The following is a 25,534-nucleotide window of genomic DNA, read 5'->3' on the forward strand; positions in this document are numbered from 1 at the left end:
ATCTGCTGGTACCATCGCACTTTCCAGCACCGCGCCGGTCACTGCACTTTCCCACGCAGCTGGCCGGGAAACGCGACGAGAGATCACTGATGGCGGCATGTGACCTCACCTTACAGCCTGGCCGCCTTTTCCTGGTCACGGATCGCATTTCTGGTTTGCGCTTTCTTGGAGACACGGGTGCTGAAGTCAGTGTATTACCAGACACCAAGGATGAGCGTACTTCTAAGTCACCTGGGCCTACACTTCGTGCAGCGAACTCTACCTCTATCGCCACGTATGGTCTGCGGTCCCTCACCTCGACCTTGGTTTGCGACGTGCCTTCCGGTGGGTCTTCGTAGTAGCCTACGTCAATCAGCCCATCCTCGGCTCCGATTTCCTGAGCCATTTTGACCTAGACGTCAGCATGCGTCACCATTGCCTGATTGACAGAGGACGCGCTTTTCCATCCTGGGCGTACTGTCTACTGTCGCTCCAACTGGCATCCGCACGCTGCTTCCCTCATGCCGGTACGCAAGAATCCTCGAAGACTTCCCTGAGGTTACAAGACCCTGCAACTTAAAGCAGCCGCCCAAGCATAGCGTTACCCACCACATCGTCACGCGTCGTCCACCAGTAGCCGCTCGGCCGCGCCGCCTCTTCGGTGAGCGTCTGGTGGCTGCTAAACGTGAATTCGAGCACATGCTGGAGCTAGGTATTATCCGCCAATCGTCCAGCAACCACGCGTCTCCACTGCATATGGTTCTAAAGAAAAGTGGAGACTGGCGTCCGTGCGGTGATTACCGGGCGCTCAACGCTCAGACTGTTCACGACAGATACCCCCTACCCCACATCCAGGATTTCACAAGCCACTTGGAAGGGTGCACAATCTAGCAAAGTGGACCTTGTCAAGTCATATCACTAAATCTCCGTCGAGCCTGCCGATATCCCGAAGACGGCCATCACTACACCCTTCGACTTGTTTGAGTATGTGCGCATTCCCTTAGGACTACGCAATGCAGCTCAAATATTTCAAAGGTTCATTGACGAGGTGACGCGTGGGCTTCCGGCTGTGTTTGCTTACATTGACGACATCCTCGTCGCGAGTCCCACTCCACAAGATCATGAGCGTCACCTCCGAGAACTCTTTCAACGCCTCCAACAATTTGGCCTGGTTTTCAATGCCCAGAAAAGCGTCTTCGGGACTTCCGAGCTCGAGTTCCTGGGGCATCACATCTCGGCGCAGGGAATTCGCCCTTTACCGTCTCACGTTCAAGCCGTGAAGGACTTCCCAGAACCTACCAGCCTCCGCCAGCTTCGTGAGTTCCTAGGCCTGGTGAATTTTTCGCGACGCTTTATACTCCACTGTGCCGACCTTCTGCATCCACTGACTGAGCTTCGCACAACCAAGAGCTCCTCGTCTGCAATTTCCTGGTCTCCCGTAGCTCAAGCCGCTTTCAACGCTGCTAAACCAGCCGTCGCTGATTCGGTACTTCTGATCCACCCGAGAACCGCCGTCCCCACTCGCATCATGGTGAATGCTTCCAGAATTGCAATCGGCGCTGTTCTCCAGCAGAGAATCGACTCCGAGTGGCACCCGCTGGGTGTCTTCTCTCGAAAGCTCCAACCTGCCGAGACGCGCTACAGCGTTTTTGGTCGTGAGCTGCTCGCCATTTATGCTACCATGCAGCACTTCGGGCACTTTTTGGAGGGCCAGTCCTTTCGCGTTCTTATGGACCATAAGCATCTGGCGTGCGTTTTCCGTACGAACTCCTCCAAGTACGTCGCACAAGAACTCCGTCAGCTCGCCTATATTTCGGTATTCACAACGGACATTCGGCACATCAAAGGTACCGACAACGAGGCTGCTGACGCGCTTTCATGCATTACCTCCATCGGCAGTGCTGCATCTCCTGTGGACTGGGAACGCCTAGCTCAGGCGCAGATTGAGGACCCTGAGCTGCAAGCACTGCGGGGCCACCCGGGGTCCCTTCGTTTGAACTTGTGCCTCATCCGTTCGTGCCTGGCTCACTGTGGTGTGACATGTCAGCGGTGGCGCCTCGACCCTTCGTTCCGGCTGCCTTTCGTCGTGCTGTGTTTCGCTCCACGACATCTGCCACCCGAGCATCCGAGCCATGCAGCGCCTCATTACACAGCGGTACGTCTGGCCGAGCATCAACACTGATGTCCGCCAGTGGGCCCGTTCGTGCCTCGCTTGTCAGACAGCCAAGGTGACCCGCCACATTAAGACCCCAACGCAGCCTTTTTTGCCACCTAGCTGTCGCTTGGACCACGTGCATCTTCATTTGGTACCGGACTGCGGGACATTCTCACAATTATTGACCGCTTCACCCGTTGGCCTGAAGCCCTACCAATTCCGGACATCCCGGCAGAAACGGTCGCAAAAGTCTTCGTTTCGACATGGGTTTGCTGTTTCGGCTGCCCGGCATTGTTACCACGGATCGAAGCAGGCAGTTTGAATGTACTCTGTTCACATCCCTCAGCCGCTTGCTTGGCACTAAACACTGCCGCACCACGGCATACCATCCCTGTGCCAACGGCATCGTTGAGCGGTTCCATCGCCAGCTAAAAAGTGCTCTCACTGCGCGCCTAGATTGAGAGCACTGGGTCGATCACGTCCCTGTAGTGCTTCTCGGCCTGCGTGCCGTCCTTCGTCGCGACTTCGGCTGTTCAACTGCTGAACTTGTCTACGGCGCACCCCTGCGGCTTCCTGGCGATTTGTTCGTCCCTACGGCCTCCTCGCCCCAGCCGCTTGAGTACCTCCAATGCCTGCAGGACTGCATACAGCACCTGCGACCGGTCCAACCTGGGTCTTCTGACCACCGCATCTTTGTGCATTCGGACCTGGCGTCATCGACACACGTTTTCCTCAGGCGGGACGCTGTAAAGGCGCCTCTTACTCCCTCCTACGATGGGCCGCACCGTGTGCTTAACAAGACCCAGAAGTCTGCCACTATCCTCTTGAATGGCCGCGAAGAAGTCGTCTCGTTGGACCGCCTCAAACGGGCCTACCTCGAGACGCTACCCAACAAACTCCGCGCCGACATCGCAGGCCTAAACACTCCACTGCTCGCCCCCAAAACCAACGCCCGCCTGCCTCGCCGTCGCGTGACGTTCGACATTCCATCTGGGCAGGGGGCCCTGTAGCGCCCTCTAGTTGGCGCTCTTAGCCGGCGCCTTCGCGCCGGCTCTGAAAGACGAGAATAAAGATACGAGCTGCGCGTGCTTGGTGCGCCAGCACGGCACGGGCAGTTCGATTCCGAAAGCCTGCCACGCTCGTACTCTCTCTCTTGCGCTGCGCTGCGACCCCGTGGTTCCCGACAATGTGAAGCACTTTTTAATTGCATGTTTTTTTCTTGTGGTTTTCTGTTTTCTTAGGTCAAAATCATCCTCGGCCAAAAAACTGTTTCGTAGTGGCTGTGTTCCGGCACGTACGTGTTGAGCAGCTTAAGCAACTGGAAACGAGGTAGTGGAAAAAGATGATGGGCGTCGTTTCTGCTCAGTTGTGGCGAATATAGAAACAGTACAGACTATTCCAACAACTCCGTCGGCATCACTGCGGGATTCAGAGGCACCATCAAGGAATAGGAAAGACGCCATTGTATGGTTACTTAAGCTTGGGACAAGCTTTTAAATATACCTTTCTTCATCTCCTGTACACGTAAACGTATGTTGTCGTGTGGCTCACTACCATCGTTGCAAGCCGTCGCTTTGGCAGCACATGTAAGTCTGGTAAATCTAAAAGCCAGCCTGCAAGCTTTCCAGATGTTGGAAGTGAAGATCTTTCATGTGGAATGGAGAGCGTACACTCCACAAAATCGTTTGTTTGTCCCTTTCGTCAGGTTAACTCCGAAATGTTATGTACGCGGTTGTATCCCTCAGTGCAAAACGACATGCTTTGCTCGCGAAATCTAGCTACGAAGAGCGCATTTCAGAGTCTAATTTTTTTATGTGTCTCGTGCTTGTCCTACCTTGCCCTTTTGATCGCAGTGCTTGAGCATCTAGGTGCCTTGTGGGGTAGTATGTTCGCAGTGGTGTTAAGTAGGTCATTGCACACAATGATTCAGTGTCGCATTTATATTTTATCTTTATTGCACAGGGTAATTGGAAGTCATAATAAATTGAAGTGCTGGTTTGTAACGAGCATTACGTACTTTTCGCCAATTGTCCTGTTGTGTGGTATTTGTGCAGATAACGATTCGGGCTGATTATACTTCCGGCACCGTGGCTCTAGATGACCTTTCAATTTCGCCGGGAAGATGTCCAAAACGTAAGCTGACAATATTTCCCCTCCACTTCTAACAATGGGCCCTTCAACTATGAAAGCTTGCTTTATCTTACCAGACACATGGTTGCGCGTCTATATACGATAAACATCGCAGCAGACATCTCAAGGACATTTAAAAAAGCCACTCCCAAAACCTAGTTGCCTAGCTTATGTTTTCCATGTGCAATTTTGCTGGCCGGGTGCATATTATGCTGCATATTACTATGAGGTGCTCTGCCTACCCAAGTACCTTACTGTTAGCTCGTTTTGGTATGGGAAAAAGGAAACTACATTTTTCACGTTTACGGGAATAATTAAAATTTTTTGCATGTGTCGCGTAAAGATCGCAAAATGCGAGGCATCGTACCGTGTCGTTTCGCTGTTGGCTAGCCATCATTTAAAGACGAGCATTAGCTTATCACTGTCACAGTTAGCACAGCGCCGGGATAATTGGAGTTCTATGGGAGAAGCCCTTGCCCTGCCGAGGGCGTAGATAGGCTGGCGATCATGATGATTATGATGGTTGTCTTATAAAATTGCACCCTGCCATCCTAACTTCTTTGTTCAGCCAAGTTCAAAGGGGAAACATCCCCTCTCAATCTGCGCCGTCTTGGAACAAGAAAAACCACCCCTAAAGTGCGTATAAATACACTTTTAGTGAGCATGCGAAAAAATCTCGGATTCTAACCCGCGGCGTAATAGAACGCGGGTCCCCACAATCGGGCACCCGGAATGGTCTTGGAGACGGTATTGGTGACACCGCGGTCCCCGAGCCACCTAACATAAGTTGTAACCTACCGTGACAATGTGTGTTAGGTGGAGGGTTAGAAACCGCAAACGCTGGCGGTCAAAGGCAAGGTCAAGCTCCGGGAGATGGGCTCCCTGTCCATTAACCAGGCTGGGAACTGCGGGACCTCTCCAGCTGTTAGGGTGAGGTTGATAAAGAAAGTATCCCGTCCCCTGCTTTTTTGTATGCCTATGGTTTCCAAATTTTCGAAATCCAAAGATCGGCCCCTAAAAGGAGCCTCACCGAAGTACCCTTTGCTTCTTTGCTAACCAGAAGTTTCCAAAGCGGGACAACAACCCAAGGTTTTTGATATTGGAATCCGTTGACACGTCAAGCCCCCTTGCCACAATGTCTGTCTTTCTGATCCCGAACTTTTTTAGGGCAGTGTTGGTCAATCCTACAAAGCCAAGAAACTTAGAACCGGAGAATGTCTTGTAGAAATCGACAAGCAACAAGCTACAACTCTCTTGACTCAAACTCGCATCCCAAATCTGGACATCAAGGTCACACCCGACCCCAGTCTTAACAGCTCCATGGTGTGATCTCAGCCTGATCTGATGAATCAAAGTGAAACAGATCTGCTGGAATGCCTTAGAGACCAAGGTGTGACAGCAGTGGAGCGTACAGATTGATGGATTTTATTTGATTGGGGGGCTTAACGCGCCGACGCAACGCGGGCAGTGAGGCGTATCATGATTCGTCGAGATACCCAGGAAATTCCAACAAGACATCTAACATTGACTTTCGACCACTGCACAGTTCCTGATTCAGTAAATGCAGGCTTCATTCATTGTCCCGTCAGACCATACATCCCCAAACCGCGCCACTGTTTTAAACGCCCTAGGTTTAGGCATGGCACTAACTCCTGGCTTGGTCGACTAACATGCGCGACGTGCGCCCAACATGATTCTCCCTCAGACAACTGTCCCTCACAAACTCTCGTCTGTGCAAACTGCCAGGGACAACATGCTTCATACTCTCGAAAGTGGGAAAGGTTTCAGATTGAAAAAAAAGATAACATCAAGGTCACGGAAACACCTCCCAGAGGCGCGGGAGAGGTTCGCCTCTTACCCTCTGGGGAGGTACGCCGACGCAGCTCGCCGTGGAGCGGAGCAGCATCGGGTTTCTACAGGGACCCAGTTCAGCGAGTCTGACCTGGTCCAGCTCCCACCCTCCGCTGGGCTGCCTCTGGCCGCCCATCCCGTCCCCACACCGCTTGCTGCACCAGACGTGGTTGTGGCGACAACCATGTCTGCTGGGAGTGATGCTGCATCCAGAACTTCCCTCCATCATCCCAAACCACATGTCAGGGCGCGCAGGAGAAGGAGATTGAGGAATCCGTTGCAGCTCCCACCCCTGATGCGCCACCATTGTCATCCAAGGTGTTCTTGACGCCCTCGCCGGTTGCCGGGCAGGCAAAGCGCACCCAAAAGGGTGCACGGTTCGAGGAGCCCGATTAGTCGGGCACACTGAGGACATCCGACGACGAAATGTACGTCCGACTGCTCTTGTGGGCGGCACACCGCAAGGAACGTGTCCCGATGACAAAGCCTCCCGACAAGCCAAAAAAGACGACAGTCACTGCCGCGAAAAACAACACACAAACATACACACTCCAGTAGCTTTTAGACTAAATAATGGGAAGAGGAAACATAACCCAATGGAACTGTGGAGGCCTTCTCAAAAATCTTGACGATTTGAACGAGATACTGCACTCCAATCAGCCAAGTGTCATGTATGTACAAGAAGCACATTTAAATTCCAAACATGCAAATTTCTTGAATAATTACATGGAATTTAGAAAGAAAGACATGGTGGTGGTATATCTTCTGAGGGTGTAGCCATCATTGCCCGAAAGTACTCGGCGTGTCAGAGAATCCAATTACAGACCGTACTTGAGGCCGTTTCTATTCGTACCATAATTTTCAATAGTGTAATAACACTATGCTCTCTGTACATCCCCCCTGACTTCCAGCTTTCTAGCTCATATTTTGAGGGCCTTCTAGATGAGATACCCGCACCATTCATTTTTAGGTGGCCTCAACGCACATAATGCCCTCTGTGGTTTTTTCGCACGAATGCCCAAGGTCGCCTTATCAAAAAATGTCCAAACTCTTCGGGAACATGCCAATTCAATAAAAACCAGCCTACATACCATTATATAGGACACAACACCTAATCGCGATTCGACTTGCTGCAGCACTCTTTCCATCTATGGAGGGGGATGTTGGCACAGACCAGTATGGTAGTGACCACTTTCCAACCGCATTAATATACATATATAAAGGCCGAAACAGTTTACCTTCCCATAAAAGGTTCAATGTAGCTAGAGCGTAATGGAGTACATTTACAGAAACATCCGAAATACACCACACACTCATAACACAGCTACAAGAAGCCGCCCAACTCCTCACGGCGTACCTCCTCGACGCCGCCAAAGGTCCATTCTCCAGGCATCCGGTGCTCCGTGCAATTGAAGGAGGCCCTGGTGGACTGAGGACTGTAGGCGGGTGCTAGAGACCTAGAAGAAGGCGTGGGGTATTCTTCGCAGGTATCCCACGTCCAATAAACTGATCTCGTTGAAAAGGGCAAAGGCTTTTGGAAAGCGTGTGCTTGGAGGGGCAAATGAGGAGAATTAGCACTGATTTCTTATACCCATTAACTCGTACACTGAAACAGTCAAGGTATGTACAAAAATACGTAACCTTAAAGGACAACAGACATACAGCCTACCCCTGGTTAGCATAACAGGGGACACACTCGAAGACCAGGCTAACACACTTGTACAACACTTCCAACACGTGTCTAGATCTGCAAATTGCACAAACACTTTCCTGAAACATCACACCTCTTGCGAAAAGAAGTCCCTACGCGACAACAACAAATCACAGACTTCTTACAGCTCTGTTTTCACTACACGAGCTGAGCGCTGCTCTGAAAACGTGTAAGTGCTCAGCTCCAGGCCCATACAACATCACATACACATTGATACAACAACTACATGCAGACACTCTTAACAGTCCTCCACCAATACATGATATGGCTTTCGGGCACATTCCGATGTCATGGCGGGAGGCCATAGTAGTAGCTTTTTTGAAGGTGGGAAATGACCCATCGTACATCTCAAGTTACTGCCCCATTGCCCTGACGAGCTGGTGCGCCAGCCGGCTAGCGATTTGTGGGGTCCCTTTGTCCGCTTCCACTTCTGTCGTGGCCGCTTGTGCCGTTGCATTGAGGGTGCGCATCCATTCGTCGATGTTGTCAATGCGCTTGGGCAGAGCATCGAGCTTCTGCCTGTACTTGGTCCAGTCTGTCATCGTTTGCTTGCGGAGAGTCGGTGCTGTGCTGCGCAGTGGCACCGTAATCTGGAGAACGCAGTGGTCACTGCCCAGTGTCTCGCCCGTGTTCCGCCAGGAAGCCCCGGCAGCGCTGCAGAATGACAAATCTGGATTGGTGTCGCGTTGCGTGGATGTGCCGTGTCTTGTATGTGTCGATGGGTCGTTCAACAGTTGATATTCTGTGTCTATGGCCTCTTCGTAAAGGCTGTGACCCTTGGCTGTGGATTTCGGGTATCCCCACGCCATGTGCGATGCGTTGAAGTCTCCGCACCCGAGCGCAGTGTTGTCCTTTGCCAATTGCTTCACCTTGTGCATTAGGGTTCGGAAACGCTGCTGGAATTGTTTCGGGTTGCTATATGTGTTGACGATGAAGACGCTCTCCTTTTGTTTGCGGCCCGTGACGACTTCGATAGCCAGATGTTCGATGGCGCTGTTGTGGAGCGAGTCATGTTCGATGTATGTAAGTCCTTTCTTCACCAGGGTGCTAACCCCCTGCCCTGCGCCTTTCCCAATTGTTCTTGCGCTGGCCGGGCTGGCGTAGGACCGGTACCCCGGCAGGCCCAGGGGAGCCTCGCTGTGCCTTTCTTGCAGGAGAATGACGTCTGGCCACCGGCTGGCTTGCCTGATGTACTGTTTCAATAGTTCCTTCTTTCCGCGCAGGCCATTCGCATTCCATTGCCACACAACGAGCTCCCGCGTTACCGCTGTTCGGGCCATGAGGGGCGGCATTCATTGGGGTGATATTGGGGTCTCTCGCTGGGTCGTTGCATGACGTGTTGTATCTGTGTTAATATCCGTTCTATGTTGGTCATGCGGACGGTGATGTCCGCTGTCGCCGCCTCCAGCGCTGCCAGTCTTCTATTGGTTCATTCTTGGCCCTTTTGGGCTAGTTCTTCAAATCTGTCCATACGCTCTTCCAATTTTTGGTGGCTTGTTTCGACCGCACTTGGTAATGTAGCTCGCCTCTTTGCCTTGGGTGCGGGTTCTTGGGATGTGTTTGCATCCTGTCTTGCCTCCTCGGTAGTTCTACAGCTTGCGGTCCTGTGGCGTGTGTATGTGTCGGTTCTTGTGTATGCATTTCTTCTAAGTTTTTCTCTTGGGCTTGCGCTTGTTTGTGCGCTTGCCCTCGCGCTGACAGTAGCGTCCGCGCTGGGTCCTGGTGTCGGTCAGCAAGGAGCATGTCTAGCTTCCTGCTGACCTTCTGCAGGCGCCGGTCTTGCTCTGCGAGTTGCGCTTTTAGGCACGCGTTCTCATTGCGAAGTTGGATCATCTCTGGAAATGGCTGCATTGGGTTGCCCTTGGGTTGCTGCGGGTTGGCTCCTCCCGTCGGATGCGATCCAGCCACGTCAGCCCACGCCGCGCCCCCTCCCGGGCCAGGCTTGTTTTCATCTCCGCTGCGATGCGCCGCGCCGCCACCCGCCGAGGTGCCGCCAGCTGCCGCCCTGCTGACGTCAGCGTTCTTGTGCGTTAAACGTTTCACACCGTTTTCGCACGGCTGCAGCGGCGGAAAGTCAGCTAGGCCCAATGGCGGCTGCTGCGCTACCGCCCGCCTGCGCTCCAACCGGCGCTGGGAGACCACGTGTGGGATTTTGTAGCGATTTTTACATCCCGCTACACCGGTGGGATGCGCCCCATTGCATAGCTTGCAGCGGGGTTTGTACACTTGTTCATGTGTGGGGCCCGGGTTGGGCGTTCCACACGCAAAGCATATCTTGGTGTCTGGAGAGGGGCACACATCTGTGCGGTGACCTAACTTGCCACAGCAGTGGGAGACTTCATAATGTTGTCTATATAAGCTGCATCTCACTAACATAGCCCCATACTTTACGACGTTAGGTACCTTTGTGCCCGCGAATGGTACTATTACTGTGGTGGTGTTGCCGATCCTGTGCGCTTCAAGCGCGAGTGGGTTTGATTCATTGACTATGTTCGCTTGTAAGTCCTGCTTTGTGTCTGAAAGAGAGATACCTCGAATGACACCCTTCGTGGTGCCATCGGGCGCTGACGAGTAGGCGCTGATTTCATACTCCTTACTCTCAATTCTCAGCAGGCCGATACCTTCGTGTGTTTGTGCTCCGCACTCGTGCGGGGGACTTATCACAATGATGTTCTGGGCAACACTGGTGCACATAGTGTCCTCTCTGGACTCTTGTAATGTGGTTCCCGCAGCCTCGAAAATGGCTGCCATGAGTTTGGTTGCCTCGGTGCGGCCTACATTTAGCCCTCCACGGGGTATAAGTATAATTTTGATTTCCTCTCTCGGCAGCGTATGTGACATGCGTTCTGCCCTGGTGATTGTAGCTGCGACTTGCCTCGCGAAACGCGCCTGACTTTTAGAGGCTGCAGGAGTAGCAAGGACCGACTCACCGCTAACCGCCCCGGTCGCTCGTTGTCGCAGCCGTCGCCTTGCCACCTGCCATCCCTCGGCGTCCGCCGATAATGGGTCTATGCCGGTTACTGCCACCGCCATACGTCCGTCGTCGTGGTTCACGTGTATTGTTGGTGCTTGAGAGCTTTCTTCGATTGATAAGGTGTTGCCGGTGTGCATTGCCGCCGTTGTCTCTTCCGGTGTGGTTGCCATGTCCATCATTGCGGCCGCCGTCGGTACGCCCGGCCCGATGTCGCGCTAGGCCTAGGTTAGGCCTAGCAAGCCGGCCGCATTGGGAGATCTATGTTCCCCAGTTAGTCGGTGAAAAATTGATGCAGCTCACCAAGGTAGGTGTCGATCGAGTCTGTAGGTGGAGCTGCGTTGCCGTATAGCACAATTTTGTCAATATTTCCAATTGGCTCGGCACAAATAATCATAACCGGCGGAGCCGATGTGAGACACGTCTGCTCACCGCGGCGATTTTAGCGCCACCACGACGAAGAGCGAGAAATCCCACTCACCCACACCTTCGGTGGTTGGCTGCCGCGTCGTTGGCCCCGTGCGCTGGCTTGGCTCTGCCGCTCCTCTCCGCGCGGAGCTCGGCTGCCGCCGATGAAGGCGGGCTTGCGTCTGCCTGCTGCCCCTGGTTGTGGCCTGGTGATTTGTTCTGCCAAATCCTGTCGGCTGCACCAGTAAAGATGGTTGTTGGTTCGTTTCCTTGAAGTCCGGTGTTGATCAGGAATCCAATCGCCCGGGCTCCGGTTGATTTGACAGGAGGCTGGCAGGGCGATGGTGTTGAAGTTCTTGGAGACGGTGGTCGAATTGACGAACTCGAGGCGTTGGGGTTGATTAAGTGGAACGAAGAGTTTATATACAGCTATTTACAGTAGGGAAACTGGGTACATGAGTAGAAAAAGGAAAAACTTCAAGCTTCAGCTAGACGCTAGCTCCGAGTGCGCACAAATTACTCGACGTCTCAACTTCGTCTAACTCTCCTATTCTTGGAGCGTACACAAACCGCTCGAGAAACGGCGCCCGAGACCCTGTCTCGCCGCAGGATCTGTCTAGTTGCCCGGTACGGCGCTGCACCCTAAACTTCGGACGCGATCCTAACCTTTATCCTAGGGGGCTCACAATTCCCAACGTAGCTTCACGGTAGAGACTCCTTGTCCCGCCGGGAACTGCCCAGCTCGGCGCTCAGACAAAACAAATTCGGCCTTCTCTCGGGAACGCCCCTGTAGGGTTCGTACATGCGCAAGGAAGTGCCCAAATTCACGTAGACAGCAGTCACTCAGCGCGCTACGGAATATTCAATGAGGCGCCGCCATCTTTGGGTCAATGGCACGCTCGCGGACGAGCAAGTGCGCGCGACCCTGCGGGGTGAGAGCGAAAGGCGGCGAGAGTGCACTATGCCGGCCGGGGAGCGTTAACAATGGTGTCTCGCGCGGCGCGCGCTTCGTCGCCGGTAATCCCACCACCTCCACGCGTCACATCGACGGTACGCGGAACCCGGCGGCGCCGTCTGCGTTCTCAATGGGGGATCATCCCCGTGGCATTCGGTGTGCCAGACAATCCGTCTCCCGTGCGCACCGTGACGAATTGGCGACGGCTGCGGCGTAGAGTCCCCAGTGCTGGGCCCCCAGACACAGTGGCGAGTTCTCACGCGCAGTCCGGGCGCCTGGCCACTGATCTCATAAGTGGACCTTACTGTCCACCTACCCTTACTTCTGCCTTGAGCGCGAGCTCTAGCGAAACCATCACAGAGACCTGGGCTGGCTGTTGTATGTTCATACTACAGATTTGGTATATACTTTGCTAAATGCCAGAACAATATCTATGAGGACCATTGTCTCTGGAGACCCACCCCCTTATTGCAATCCCTAAAACCTCCGTCGTTGTCTCGCGGCATCAAAACATGTTTTATGTCCCTTTTTTTTGGGCAACCACTTTGGTGGCTGTTACTGGGGTTTTGCGGCGACGCCGTAAACGAGCGAACGATGGGGAGAAAGAACACTGAAAAAAATTGCACCATCTTCCCCTAGGGGAACCCTGAGCAGTATGCGAAGCAGCCATGGGTTCGATTCAAGTGCCCATTCTTTTTCAGTTCGTCGTTTTCTTGAGGTTGAGGTACGTAGCTACCGTTATATTTACGGTTTTGTTTCCATGGTAACTATCACATCTTTCACTTACGGTAACTACGAAATGGGAAATTGTGTTGACCCCATGGCTGTTTCGCATACTACTCAGGGTTCCCCTACGGAAAGATGGTGTAATTTTATTGGAGTGGGGTGAGGGGTGTTAGATTGGAGAGACATTAGAGAGAGAGAGCAAGAGAGAGAGTCGTTGTACGTGGTATGAGTTTGTCTTTATGTAAGCATTATCATCATCATGTTCAACGTAATTGACGTCGAGCTGTAGTTGGCGTTCCGCTTTGAATATGACCGCCTTATGGTCTGTGAAATGTAAACTCAAGGGCTGTTGTAGTGAATGAACCCTAAAGTTGCTGAAGATGAGGTCGATGCACGTTCCCCGGATGGTTGTGGGCTGCTTGCAATCACGGCCCACCGAGACCCGCCGACGCACGGCGCTGCCGATAACGATGAAACTTCGAAGGCGCGCGAAGCGTGCTCGTTTCGTGCCGGCCCAGGAAGACACCGGCAGCACTGTCGCTCCAGGAGCCCTTAAAGGGGAAGCGTGCTTGTCTCGTGCCGACCCAGGAAGACACCGGTAACGCTGTCGCTCCAGGAGCCATAGAAGGTTAATACCCATGCTACCAGAGCGGTTCGAAGGCCTTTGGGTCGAATGTCATTTGACTCAAATGACACCTTTGTGCTCCTACACGACGTTTTTGAAAGGCTTTTGTTGAAATGCCATTTGAGTCAAAGGAGCACCACCAACTGACGTTTGAGGATCTCAAAGGCCTTTGAAACGCGAACGGTCGTACTCTCAGGAGCAGTTTCTGCGTGTCATAATTACAAAAACAATTATTTACGCTTAAAAATTGGGCTTAAAAGTGCACAGTCCTCATAATTGGGGATATTGGTGTACAGCGATGAGACATTCATTTAACCAGGAAGCTGCCAGGGGGGATAACCAGTCCAGACATCTCTTTCAAGAAATGGTTTGTGTCCTTGATATAGGCCGGAATCGTGGGAACTGCGGTTTTCAAAGTAAAATCAAGAAAGCTGGTAATTGATTCTGTTGGAGTACCATTGCAAGAGACAATAGGGCGGCCTGGATTGCCAGTTTTGGGAATTTTGGGAATTAGGTAAAACGTTCACGTTGCTGATTGGGTGGGCGTCATTGCTTTAAACATGTACTTAGTTATATCACCATTTTGAAGAAGTCATGTGAGTTCACGGGTGATTTTCGATACGAACTGTTGTGTTTGGTCCGCAGGAAGTTCCTCATAAAAAATCTCATCACTCAGTTGTCGGAGCAGTTCCTTAATGTAGTCGGTTTTATAAATTACGACTAATGCTCCGCCCTTGTCCGCCGGCTTTAAAACAATGTCATCACGATGGCGGAGGGGGAAAAGGGCCTTGCGCTCATCGGTTGATAGGTTGTTGCGGAAAGGGTTTGTTTTCCTTAATGCATTCAACACGTCTTTTTGAACGGCCGGTATGTACATTTCGAGATGTTTGCCCCGACAATCGCTCGATGTCCAGCATTTTTGTATGATGCTCCCGGAACGTTTTTGTCTGGTTTCGTTTCCCGGTCGTAGAAATATTTACGAAGGAGCACGTTCTTTGCAAAATTGTCTAAATCTCGGTACAGCTAAAATTCATTAAATTTAGCCGTAGAGAGACAAAATGTGAGAGCTTTTGTTAGCAGTTTAAGTTCCGGTTCTAGGAGAGGTACGTCCGATAGGTTGACAACGTTGGATCCTGGTTGGGCTGTACTTTCAGATGTGGTTTGACGCACAGGCCATACGCTTTTCTTCTCACCCAAAGGTACAGCAGTGGGATTTTTCGGAATGGAAGGATCCTTAGTTCTGGTTTAGCTTCCTGATCATCCAACTCCCGGCTCTCTAAAGGAATGATCTGGAATGGGGATATTGTTTCTCCGCATCTTTTTAATTTTTGGTTCATTATATCTCCTTCTTTCTGTGATTCGTATCTCTTGAGTTCCATTCTTTCCACTTCAGATATCTCCGGACTGCTCCTAAGAGCAGTTCCAAATCGTTGTAATTCTAATGACTTTCTTTCACCGTGTCCTTTTATTACCTGCATTAGCTGCAAGGATGCGCCCCCGAGGATACTGTTCCACCGTGGCATTTTATCTGCATTTAGATCAGTCATTTCCGGTGTCAGCCGTAGCCGCAGTTCTTTAGGTATTTTACATGTTTGACATATGATTTTAAAGTAGCACTGTGCAAATTGTAGCGCACGCGCTTATCTATGCTTTTGCTAAAAAAAAGGAAGGCGCGCGGCCAGGGTCGTGTCGTGCGTACTTTTACTTGTGCGGAGTCAGTCGTTACGAACGCCCGCGGCAGTCATCAGAAGGGAAGCACGGCGTGCCCCGTTACACCGGTGTGGCGCAGTCTTCGGGGTCACAGCTGTGGTGGGAGAGACCTGTGGAGAAGGGGAAGCCCGCTGACATTCTCGCTGTGCCGGTGTTGCACCTGGTGTTGGACTGTTCGGTGGTCGTGGTTTGAAGGGTCTCTGTTGCCAGGCGAGCGCCCTGAAGGAGATAGCGTTGCGAAAGTGCTCCGCCAGCAGCGCAACGCCCTCAAAACTTGCGGGCAGCCCGTCAGCAGCAAAAACCCTCTGTGCCGGTAGTTCGTGGAAGGCGTGGTCAATGTAGCGCACGTCTGCCCCCAACTCCTTCCGCTGGCATAGGCGGTGGACCTCTCGCACAAAATGGGAGGCCTCGCAGTTGAAGAATCTGACAAATCGCCAGTCTTCTCTCGTCGGCGCCGGTTCGGGGTGCGAGGAAGAGGCAGGCTCAAGCATTCACTTTCTGCTATATCAGCAGTTCCGACGTGGAGCACCAGTGTCTCCACGGTTGGGGGTAGGTGTTCCAGGGCGACGGTGACGTCCTCGAAGCTTTTTCCTTCTTGGAAGCTCAGCCCGTTCGCCCGCTCATATACAAGCGATTTCTGGATGACATCTTTTTTGTCTGGCCGCATGGCGAGGCAAGCTTACATAAGTTTATTTCCGATTTCAATGCGGTCCACCCTTCCTTATCTTTTACGCACAATATCTCAAGGACATTGGTAAACTTTCTCGACGTCGCCATTGAGGTGGAGGGCACGACCACGATCACAGCACTATATAGAAAACCCACAGATAGGCAGCAGTACCTGCACTATGAAAGTGACCATCCACGGCATTGCAGGATGAGCATTCCCTATTCCCACGCCCACAGATACCTCCGAATTTGCTCTAACAACGCCTACTTTGACCAGAACTCCCAACAACTCAAAAATGCCCTCATTTTTCAAAAGTACCCACCAGCAGTGGTCGACGACTCCATCAACAGAGCCCGTAACCTAAATCAGGAGGAAATTATACATGGAGGGAATCCCAGGAATGAAGGAAGCCAGACAAATCTTCGCGTCACCCACTCATTTGCGTTGCCTAAGCTTAACAATATCTTTCGAGCCATTTGAATATACTGCGACAAAGCAGTCAACTGTCTTCAATATTCCCAACCCCCCCCCCCCTGAGTGGTTCATCGCCGCGGAGAAAACCTGAAAGATATGTTAGTCAGAGCCAAGACGACTACCATTGAGGGCACTCAACAGGGATGCCAGCCATGCAAGAAAACGCGTTGTAAGGTCTGTTAACACATTACAACCACCACTACTGCTAAAGTCAGCTCCGGAGATTACGTATTCAAAATAAAGGCGGATCTAAACTGTGACAGACATAATGTCGTCTACATGCTTCACTGCGACATCTGTGGCATGCAGTACATCGTACAAATAGAAACAGCCTTCCGTAAACGCGTTAATAACCACTATTCCCACGCTAAAACCCAACCCAACTTGCCCATTTCAAGACTAGTCAGCCTCCCAGGACATTCACTCGACCAAATTAAAGTCATTCTGCTAGAGACCAGTTTTCACTCTAAACGGGACCGCGAACAGAAAGAATCGTATCTTATTTATAAGGTCAAAACGCTGACTCATGGTATTCATGAGAGCGCTGGCAGCAAGTCGTGCCTCCGGAGGACCACGGACGTTGATTGACAATAGGTCGTGGATTCGCAGTGTGTCACCCGCATTCCCCCATCATATCAGGATTTTTTTGCCACTTACTTTTTTTCTTCAGGACCACCCACCATTAGCTCAGACAACGGACGCTTACCGAGCGGGAGCGCCGCCCAAAAAAGCCGCCTAAGCCTCGCACTCGACATGCTGCGCGATAAATGCTGTCCACGTTGGGACAATCTAGAAGAGAGAGGGAGTTTGCGTTGAACGGAAGTGCTAGTCTGGCCGTACCTTGGAATTGTCGCGTTCTGTTAAGACATAGCAGAGGCGTAATTTAGTGGTTTTCTGGCTCGGCCCTCCATTCAACTTCACGCATTCCGCGCCGTATGTGTGCGTTTACATTGCTCTGCGCTGCCGCCAAGGACGGACGTTGCGCTCGTCGCCTTATCCGAACTCACCGCGCCCCTGTGTAACATGATCCCTGTCTTTCGCGCGGTCTGACCGCTCTGCGGCTCGCGGCTGGCGGCCGCGTGCTGCCGCCATGTCGCGAACGTTCAAAGGGCACAAAAAGTAGAATTATCACCGGTTTCTTGGTAAAAACAATGCATCTCCGCCTAATGGTCTGTTCGGTGTTAACCCATGAGACAAGTGCCATGCCAAGACCGCGTCCTTACTTACTACACCACCGCTGCGCCCTTCCCATCTGTGTACATGTGTTGTCTGTACTTTGGTTGCCAGTTTCATTTTCATCACAGCCGCAGCGGCCCGACAGAAAATTTTGCTCCCGCTCTCTTCCCACACCCATGCCGCTTTCTCACTAAAACCCCCGCCTTTCCTGTTTTTTTTTTTATCCTGAGTTTTTAACCTCTCCCTCTAAGCACTAAGCCCGGCCAGTGTCGTGTTGTTACCGGATTTGTTTTTCTGGCGTATTCCCCTCCTTGAAGAGGGAGAGGAAGACACAAATCCCTCGCATGCAGTGTGCATAAGGGTTCTGTGTGCATTGTAAGATTGTCTCTGAAGAAGGAAGTTCTACTTCCGAAACTGTTGCAGCGATTTATAATAAATACGTTTACCGCAAAGTTGTTCACATCTTTTGCATATATATATATATATATATATATATATATATATATATATATATATATATATATAATTTAAGGTGTGTATTGGGTGTGTGTTCAGCTAAATTTGAAAACGCAAAATGCAGGTTTTAACACAGGCAAATGCACTGTACATGAACTCGCCACCACCTGTTTTTTCAGCCCCGGCGGATGGTTCGTGCTCGTTCGACCTCTCGCAGTGCAAGTACAAAAATGCCGCCACCAACAAGAAACACATGTGGCGCCATATCGTGCTTCGGAAGTTTCCTCAATCAGACATCATGCAACGGGATCACACAACCGGAACCGCGATCGGTATGTAAAAGTAAAAAAAGAATATTATTGTATAAGCTGACGTTTGCTGCTGCGGGCTGACGCTTGCACAGCGCAACGAAATTATAACTGGTTTTTCTTGTTTTTCTGTCAACAAAATGAGAAAAAACCTAAACAGTCCACGTTGTGAAGAAGGTTGTGCTGCGAAGATAGAAAATGTTTCGCGTGAGCAAACATGCCGAATGACATTCAAATTTCCCCGCAACAAGTTGCGTGGTTTTCACTTACATAGGGTATGTCGGTTAAGAGCCGCGACTTCCTGTAGATTCTGACGTGTCTACCGGAGAAGAAGACCCGCATGGGTAAGAGAAACAAAACAACCTTATCACAAACATAAATCGTCTGCCTTGAAAGCGAATCTTGAACTTGGAGAACGGCCTTTAAAAATATTCAGCTTTGACAGCATGGCACTTACATGCATTTGCCGTTTTTCAGTTCGTAACACGCAGCATCCTCTCTGCCCTTTCGCTTACTGCCGGCCTGTTTAGCAGGCCTTTCCATGTTCGTTTTTGCGACACGCTGTGTTTTCTCAGATTCTGGCCAATGATTCTCAGTTGCTACTTGTACGCATGCTGCACTTCGGGAATACCAACCACACGTGGCTTCATCTTCGCAGCGTATGCTCCACTCTACCTAACTGGATTCCTGCAGCACTGAAAAAGTGGCCTGCTGGGTACCGGCCATTGCTTGTGTGATACCGCCCACTCCATCATTTTCGAAGTTTCCATAGTGCTGAGAGCGCTGAGAGCTTCTGCCCTAGAAACACGAGGTTCTAAGGGAACCTGGCCGTATCAATTCTGCCTCTAAGCACATTTTTTTCGTATCTGCTTGCTTCACTGCAAATGTCGTCCATAGCGATAGTTGCCTGCCGCATCTGCCCTGATTAGCCCCTTCTACGCTCTCCACACCCACGCCTCACGCTTTGTCCCTTCCCTTGCGCTCCTCTTGCATTGAACTCAACAATACTTTCCTCAATCCCACTCGGCTTCCGGCCTTCGCTCTGCTCGCGCACGATCGGATGGACAGCGCGCATGCTTTCCTTTTCTGATGTGCCCCCCTGCCAAAGAAACAATTGAATTGGACACACTCAACGGCCGAACTCTCCCAAAACATGACCCTTGGGGACAAATCCTACGAGAGCACCAGTCACCGAAGCAGCCGCCACCACCTGCAGCACAAGCGGGTCTTACAAGTAAGCACTGAAAACCCCTAATTCGTATCCCGCCTGCGCCCAAACTCCCTGAAAGCAACTATAAGATCGTCTCTCGCCCCCGCTCGGGACTCCGAATCGCGGCATGGCCCGACAGACCACTCATGCGCAGCATCCAACAAGCTAGCGGGATCCCAAAACGCCGATTGTACGCTCAAGTCATCACGCAACCACAAGCTCAGCCAAATCTCGTCACTTTGAGCACACCAGACGAAGACTGCGTACTAGCTCTACGGCGTATCACGACCCTGCAGCTTGGAACCACCACCTTCCTGGTCACCGCATATCTGAAACCACCGCCCGGTACCGTTCGAGGGATTATACATGCCATTGACCCCGGCATCACACCGGACCAACTGCGCGAAGCCATCGTCACAACTGGACCAATCATCCTAGATGCAAAAATGCTCGGCGCCTAGACCACAGCAGTGATCACATTTGAAGGCCCACACCTGCCATTCTACGTAAGGGTGTACGGCATACTCACACGCTGCAAACCTTATAGGCGATCGTACCAGTGCTGCTCCCTGTGTTGTGCTCTCCTCGGGCGCCGACAGGACGTCTGCCCCAATCCACAAGTGGACATATGCAAACAGTGTCATGCATAGAACCCTGTGCCGCACCGCACGTGTAAGCCAAAGTGTCAGCTTTGCGGACTAGATTTATCCAACAGCCAGCAAGGACTGTAAACGCAAACTTAGACTTCCACGCCCCCCCACTCCGAGTGCGTGAACGTGAACTGATCTTCAGGACAACCAATATAATCGATGCCAATTTGTGCCGCACCACCTGCATCCTCCTGCCCTTGAAACCCGCCACCCACAACCACAACCACAGGACGTGAGCTGGTCGGCAGTGGCCGCTTGTCGGCGCAGCCACACTCAGGGCCATCCCCGGAAGCCGCACTGGCGCCACGATCACTCGGTGGGTACGTTCCCGCCACGCTGTCGTCATCGTCGTCGTCGTCATCACGAGCGTCACACCTCACACACGTCCCCCCCGCTCTTAGAAAAGATGCAAAGCATCTCCTAGTCGACCCTCCGTCGTCCGTCGGCGTCCGGCGTCCGCACTCTCCCCCTCTCCGCACCACCTGTGATAACACCACTCTCTCCCCTCCTTCTTTCCACACCACATGTGCGCAACGCGCTCTGCTCCTCCTCTCCCCTCTCCACACCAGCTGTCCAATCACGCGCATGTGCGCTGCTCCTCCTCTCCACTCCCTCTGCTCAGCAAATCAACCCGGTGCGCACTCCGCTCAGTTGCTTCTTCGGTATTGCGCCGTCCGATGAGTGGAAATGGACGCCAACGATTCCGTCAGCGAATTGGCTGGCACACCTTCAACTAGTGCAAGCCAGCACACTGTCAGAACCGCGACCACCTCCGAAGACAAGGCTGCACAGAGGAGAGCTCGCGACGCCGAACGTAAACGACAGGCGTCGAGCAGCGGATTCCTCGCTTCGAGAATGAGAAGCCTCTTTGAAACGGCAGCGCCGAGTAGCTGATCCAGATGGCGTTCGGCAACGTGACAATGCTTCGAAACGCCAGCGTCGAACAGCGCATTCCACTTTTCGAGAACGAGAAGCCGCAAAACGTTCCCCACTACTCGATAAAGAAGACATTTTATACGCCACTGCACGTGTCTTTACTCTAACAACCGATTAACACGCTACTACTCCACGGCTTTGCATCCCCTCAGGGTTCCCGCGTGGGAAGATGGTGTAATTTTTTTCCCCAAAACTTCACACGAAGGCGACAAAAATTACTTGTGGGCACTCGTAACGGCTGATGCCTTCCACAGTACCGTCACACATCGTCACGTACAATCGCGGAACCCCACCGACAGTCATACACCAAACGTCTTTCATGAGTCCTAAAAATGAAAACACCGCGTGATTTGCGGTGCCATTCGATACCCACTCAATACACAAACTTAACGATTGTATTTACACAGGGAAAGCCTGATTATTCATGGTAAAGAAGTCAAACAAATGCAATCCGTGAGGTAGTTGGTCCCTTTTCTTCCAGAGGCTGTGGTGCCACTCTCGGCAGCCTTTGTAGATCCGCCTAACAGAGTAAGGACTATCCTTTCCGTTTACATTACAAGCGGCGCGATCCGTTCGGAACGCACTGAAAGTCTGTCGGCACCATGCGGGAAAGCTTACATTTGTTTTCGTGGAAGCTTTCTCTGAAAAGCCAATGTGCTTTAACCTTCCACTCTTCGCGGTGACCACAATATTTTCTGTCCTTTTTGGTTTTCCGCGCTCTCGAAGCCTTCTTCGCATGGATACCTGGTTTGTTAGCTCGCGCCGCGGATTCTTACTAACTCATCGGCACTATCTGGGGCGAAACCTGGGATCGTACAACCTCTTGTCGGGCAGGCCTCTTTTCTAGTACACCAAGGAGCTTCTGACGAGGAATGTCGTGCAGACCAGTTTTGTAGTCATGTTCAATCTCGGGTTCAACAGGTGAGCAAGCACTTAAGTTTAATGTCCCGTGCCCTTATTAAGAGGTGTCAGTGTCAAGGACCGATTGAAGCATCCGTTTCTATTTGGACGGAATTTTCGAGAGCCGTTCTCGAAGGTGCGAATTTCCCTTTTCAATTTCTTCTACCTTTTTAAGGGCTTTTAGCTCTGGGATTATTTCTGGCGCTCTCTTTTTTCTTGCGCGAGCACGCACTCTGAGAGCTCTTCGCCCATTAACCCAGAGCTTCCCAAATTCTGTTAACATAAGTCTGAGCAGCAGGTTCTTCTCTTCCTGCTCTAGTCGCATTGGAGTAGCCTCGCGCTCGGCTGCTCTTTCAGCTCACGCCTTCGCGAGAGCATCATCCACCTACGCCCGTAACTCTCCATCGCGTCACCCTAAACGCTCCCCTGCGGCAATTAAATCCTGAACGTTCATTGCGCACTCGCGCAAGTGACCTACTCTGCCGTGGCGTTCCGATGCGCAAACGCCCTCGTCCTGTTTGGAACGCGAATTTGTGGTGAGGGGGAAAACTCCTTCGTAGGTTCTTTTAACGAATTCTGTGGCGAATAAGACATGCCACAGTACCAATAATCAGAGGAGGGCGCTTGGCAACGGCACTCCCCGCATTTTCCTCTGTTCTATCCTGGTCTCCCTAGCTGCTCGACTGTGGTCACTTCTCATTGGCCCACGCCAGCCCATGTGTGCCTTGCAAATTCTTCCCAGTCGGCGCAGCCACACTGAGGGCAATCCCCGCAGGCCGCACTGGCACCACGAGCACTCGGTGGGTAAGTTCGCGCCACGGTGTCGTCATCGTCGTCGCCATCATCACGAGCGTCACACCTCACATATGCCCCCCATTAGAAAAGTTTTTTTCCAAAAACTTCACAGGCTGATGTTAAATTTGGTTGGGCTGAGTCTACTACCCTGTGTAACACTTCGCGTGACATTGTGATAGGCAGTTTCACCGTCGTTCGTGAATGTTAAGACAGAGCTTTCGGAGAGGTAATCAAATATTTATGTATATATGGGACCTTCGATGCCTAGCGGTTCCATTTCAGATTGTATCGCCTCGTGTTCCACACATTCAGAGGCTGCTCTAATGTCAATGAACACTGTTCGAGCGGTGCGACGCAGGGCTTTGTACTCTGTATGTGGTAGGTAAGGGCAAGCACGTGTTCAATGCTGCTGCGAAACTGCCGGAATAGAGTGATGGCTCGGGAGTACACATCCCGGTTTGTCAAGGTCCAGCCTAAGTGAACAAGGACAATTACCTCCATCAGCTTCCGCATGCAATTTCGGAGTACAATAGGTGGATAAGCCAAGTTCAGTAAACATTTTGCTGGCTTGAGTAGAGGAACAAGATGACCATGCTTCCTGCCGTGTCGAGAGGGCCCGTTTCCCAGCAGTGGTTATAAGTGTCGTGAAGGAAGCTTTTAGCTTTTGTTCCAAGGTGCGACCGAGCAGCATATCGGGTGCCATTTGGGCCGGTTGCAGAAGCCTTGTTTACGGAAGACAAGGCAGCAAGTAGTTCCGACAATGTGACTAAGTTGTCTATGATGGTCACATTGACAGAGGGCAAGAAGACAGCTAACAGGAAGCCGAGGCGAAATGCAGGCCAAGGTTGGTGACTGGCGCAGAAATATTCCGCGACGACTAGTTGAAAGCGGCCGTAAGAGAGATGACGCCATAGCCACGCGTGCCGCCCTCCTCGTCACCCTTCGAAAGAAGCTTCTCTCCGTTTTGTTTCTGCTGACGCTGCTGCGTTGGGGACGCCGCCCTTCGCAAATCCCAGGTAAAGGCTGGCAAATTTTCTGGTTTCACTCTTTGCAGAGCCACGTGGGTAAATTCAAGAGACGCCGTATGGGTAATCCTTGTGTGTGTCATTTACATCTTCAGCGTTCAACCACCTTCACAGAGTGGATTACAGTCCATTTTTTTTGCCTTTTCACAGTCACAGTAACAGTGTGACCGAAACACTTCATACACTTTTCAACGATATTTAATCACCAACATTAAAATCAAATCAAATCAAATCAAAAGTTTATTTCGCTCATAGGTACATCGACGTGAAAAAGGTACATCGAAGGGGCAAGGAAAAAAGCTGCAAGAAGCAGCTTGACAGGGCCCTTGCCCCCGTCGAGCAAAGAACGGCGTGTGAGCTAAGAGGGTATATGCAAAAAAAGGCACTGAAAAATACACCCTTTTCATATGTCATAGCAATATAAAACCATCAAATACAATAAAATCAATTTGGCGGAACGACAGGAGTACATACAGTGTACGGTAATAAAAATACTTATACATGAACTGCAACACGCAAACCGAGTACTAAAAAAGAGTTCACGTGAACTGTTCCACGAAGCACAATATGCAGGCTATCCTCATATCAATAAATGTTGAAGACTGTTTGAAGGTTTTTTGAAGAGTAGTTTGAACACGAGAAACGGTCGTTTTCAAAGGGATGCTATCGAGTTTCTAAGAAGTGCAACCTACGACGTCTCACGTGTGTTTTTTTGACCTACTGCAGTGTTCTAGCTCATGCCGCGACAGTTCATAGCAGATGTCACAGCAATTAACTTAAAGATCGATAAAAAGGTTGAAACATTGTACATACTTTCTGCCGCAAGAAATGTTCTGGTAAAACCGCGCTTCGGCAGAAGACAAAATAAGCAGTAGGGTGGATATATGGGAGCTGCACACAGCAGATAGAGAGATTTCACATACAGTTAAACCTGGATGTGACGAACCTCTTTGTAACGAATTCCTACATTAAAGGAAGTTTTTCAAATCCACATTTCTCGCCCCATTGCAACCCATGTGTTTGCGAACTCTATGTAACGAAGGCGTTGCGACGGTTAACCTTGCTGTAACGAATCCGCTACGCTGATGAGGCAATGTTTTTTGCAATACGCTACTTTAGCGATCTCCGCACGCACCGCAAACTACGGTGCGTTTCCCGCGGCAATGTAGTGTCGGATAAGTGCTAGGCTTCTTCCTTGTCGACGTGTAGTCGCGAGTCTCCACTGCTATCTGTGGTGTGGGTTCGTCGGTGATGAGTTCTGTTGCCAGAGAACGAGAAGTTTTGTCTTTTAAAGACAACCTCACATTTTCAAATACCGTCTCCCGAGGAGAGAAAGAAGAACGTTGCCGCCTGGTATACAGTATCCAAGCTAGCAACGGCTCAACAATTATGATTGCGGAAAAGAGCATCAAGTTCCCGAAAAGGCACCCTTCCAGCATAAGTTTGGTACTTGAAACAGATTAAGGCACCGAAAAGTCTCAAAGGGATACAAAGTTACCTCTGTGAATACTGGGTAAGTGAGCTTGCTTCTTTGGAGTGTCGTGCGGTGCCAGCTCGTGAGGGAGAAGCAGGCGGAAATAATATGGTTTCTCACTGTGGAATAAATTCTTAACACATAGTTCACCATCACTTATGTCTAGCATTTTGGTTTCGGCTCTGCTTCATTTGCGCGAGCCCTAACTCGAAAGCTGCATGTAACGAATACCCGGATGT

General features: G+C 51.2%; 1 protein-coding gene across 1 annotated transcript in view; it reads left to right on the forward strand.

Moving 5' to 3' along the window:
• LOC144159903 (apical endosomal glycoprotein-like) overlaps positions 1 to 25,534 on the forward strand; it is a 58,303-nt gene that overhangs the window by 17,902 nt on the left and 14,867 nt on the right. The window contains exons 4-5 of the mRNA XM_077691559.1: positions 4,189 to 4,267; positions 18,177 to 18,329. Coding sequence (XP_077547685.1) covers positions 4,189 to 4,267; positions 18,177 to 18,329 — 232 coding nt within the window. The remainder of the gene's footprint in view (positions 1 to 4,188; positions 4,268 to 18,176; positions 18,330 to 25,534) is intronic.

Source organism: Haemaphysalis longicornis, unplaced genomic scaffold (assembly GCF_048455015.1).
Source record: "Haemaphysalis longicornis isolate Haplotype H1 unplaced genomic scaffold, Haemaphysalis longicornis Haplotype H1 scaffold_10, whole genome shotgun sequence".
Taxonomy (NCBI): Eukaryota; Metazoa; Arthropoda; class Arachnida; order Ixodida; family Ixodidae; genus Haemaphysalis; species Haemaphysalis longicornis.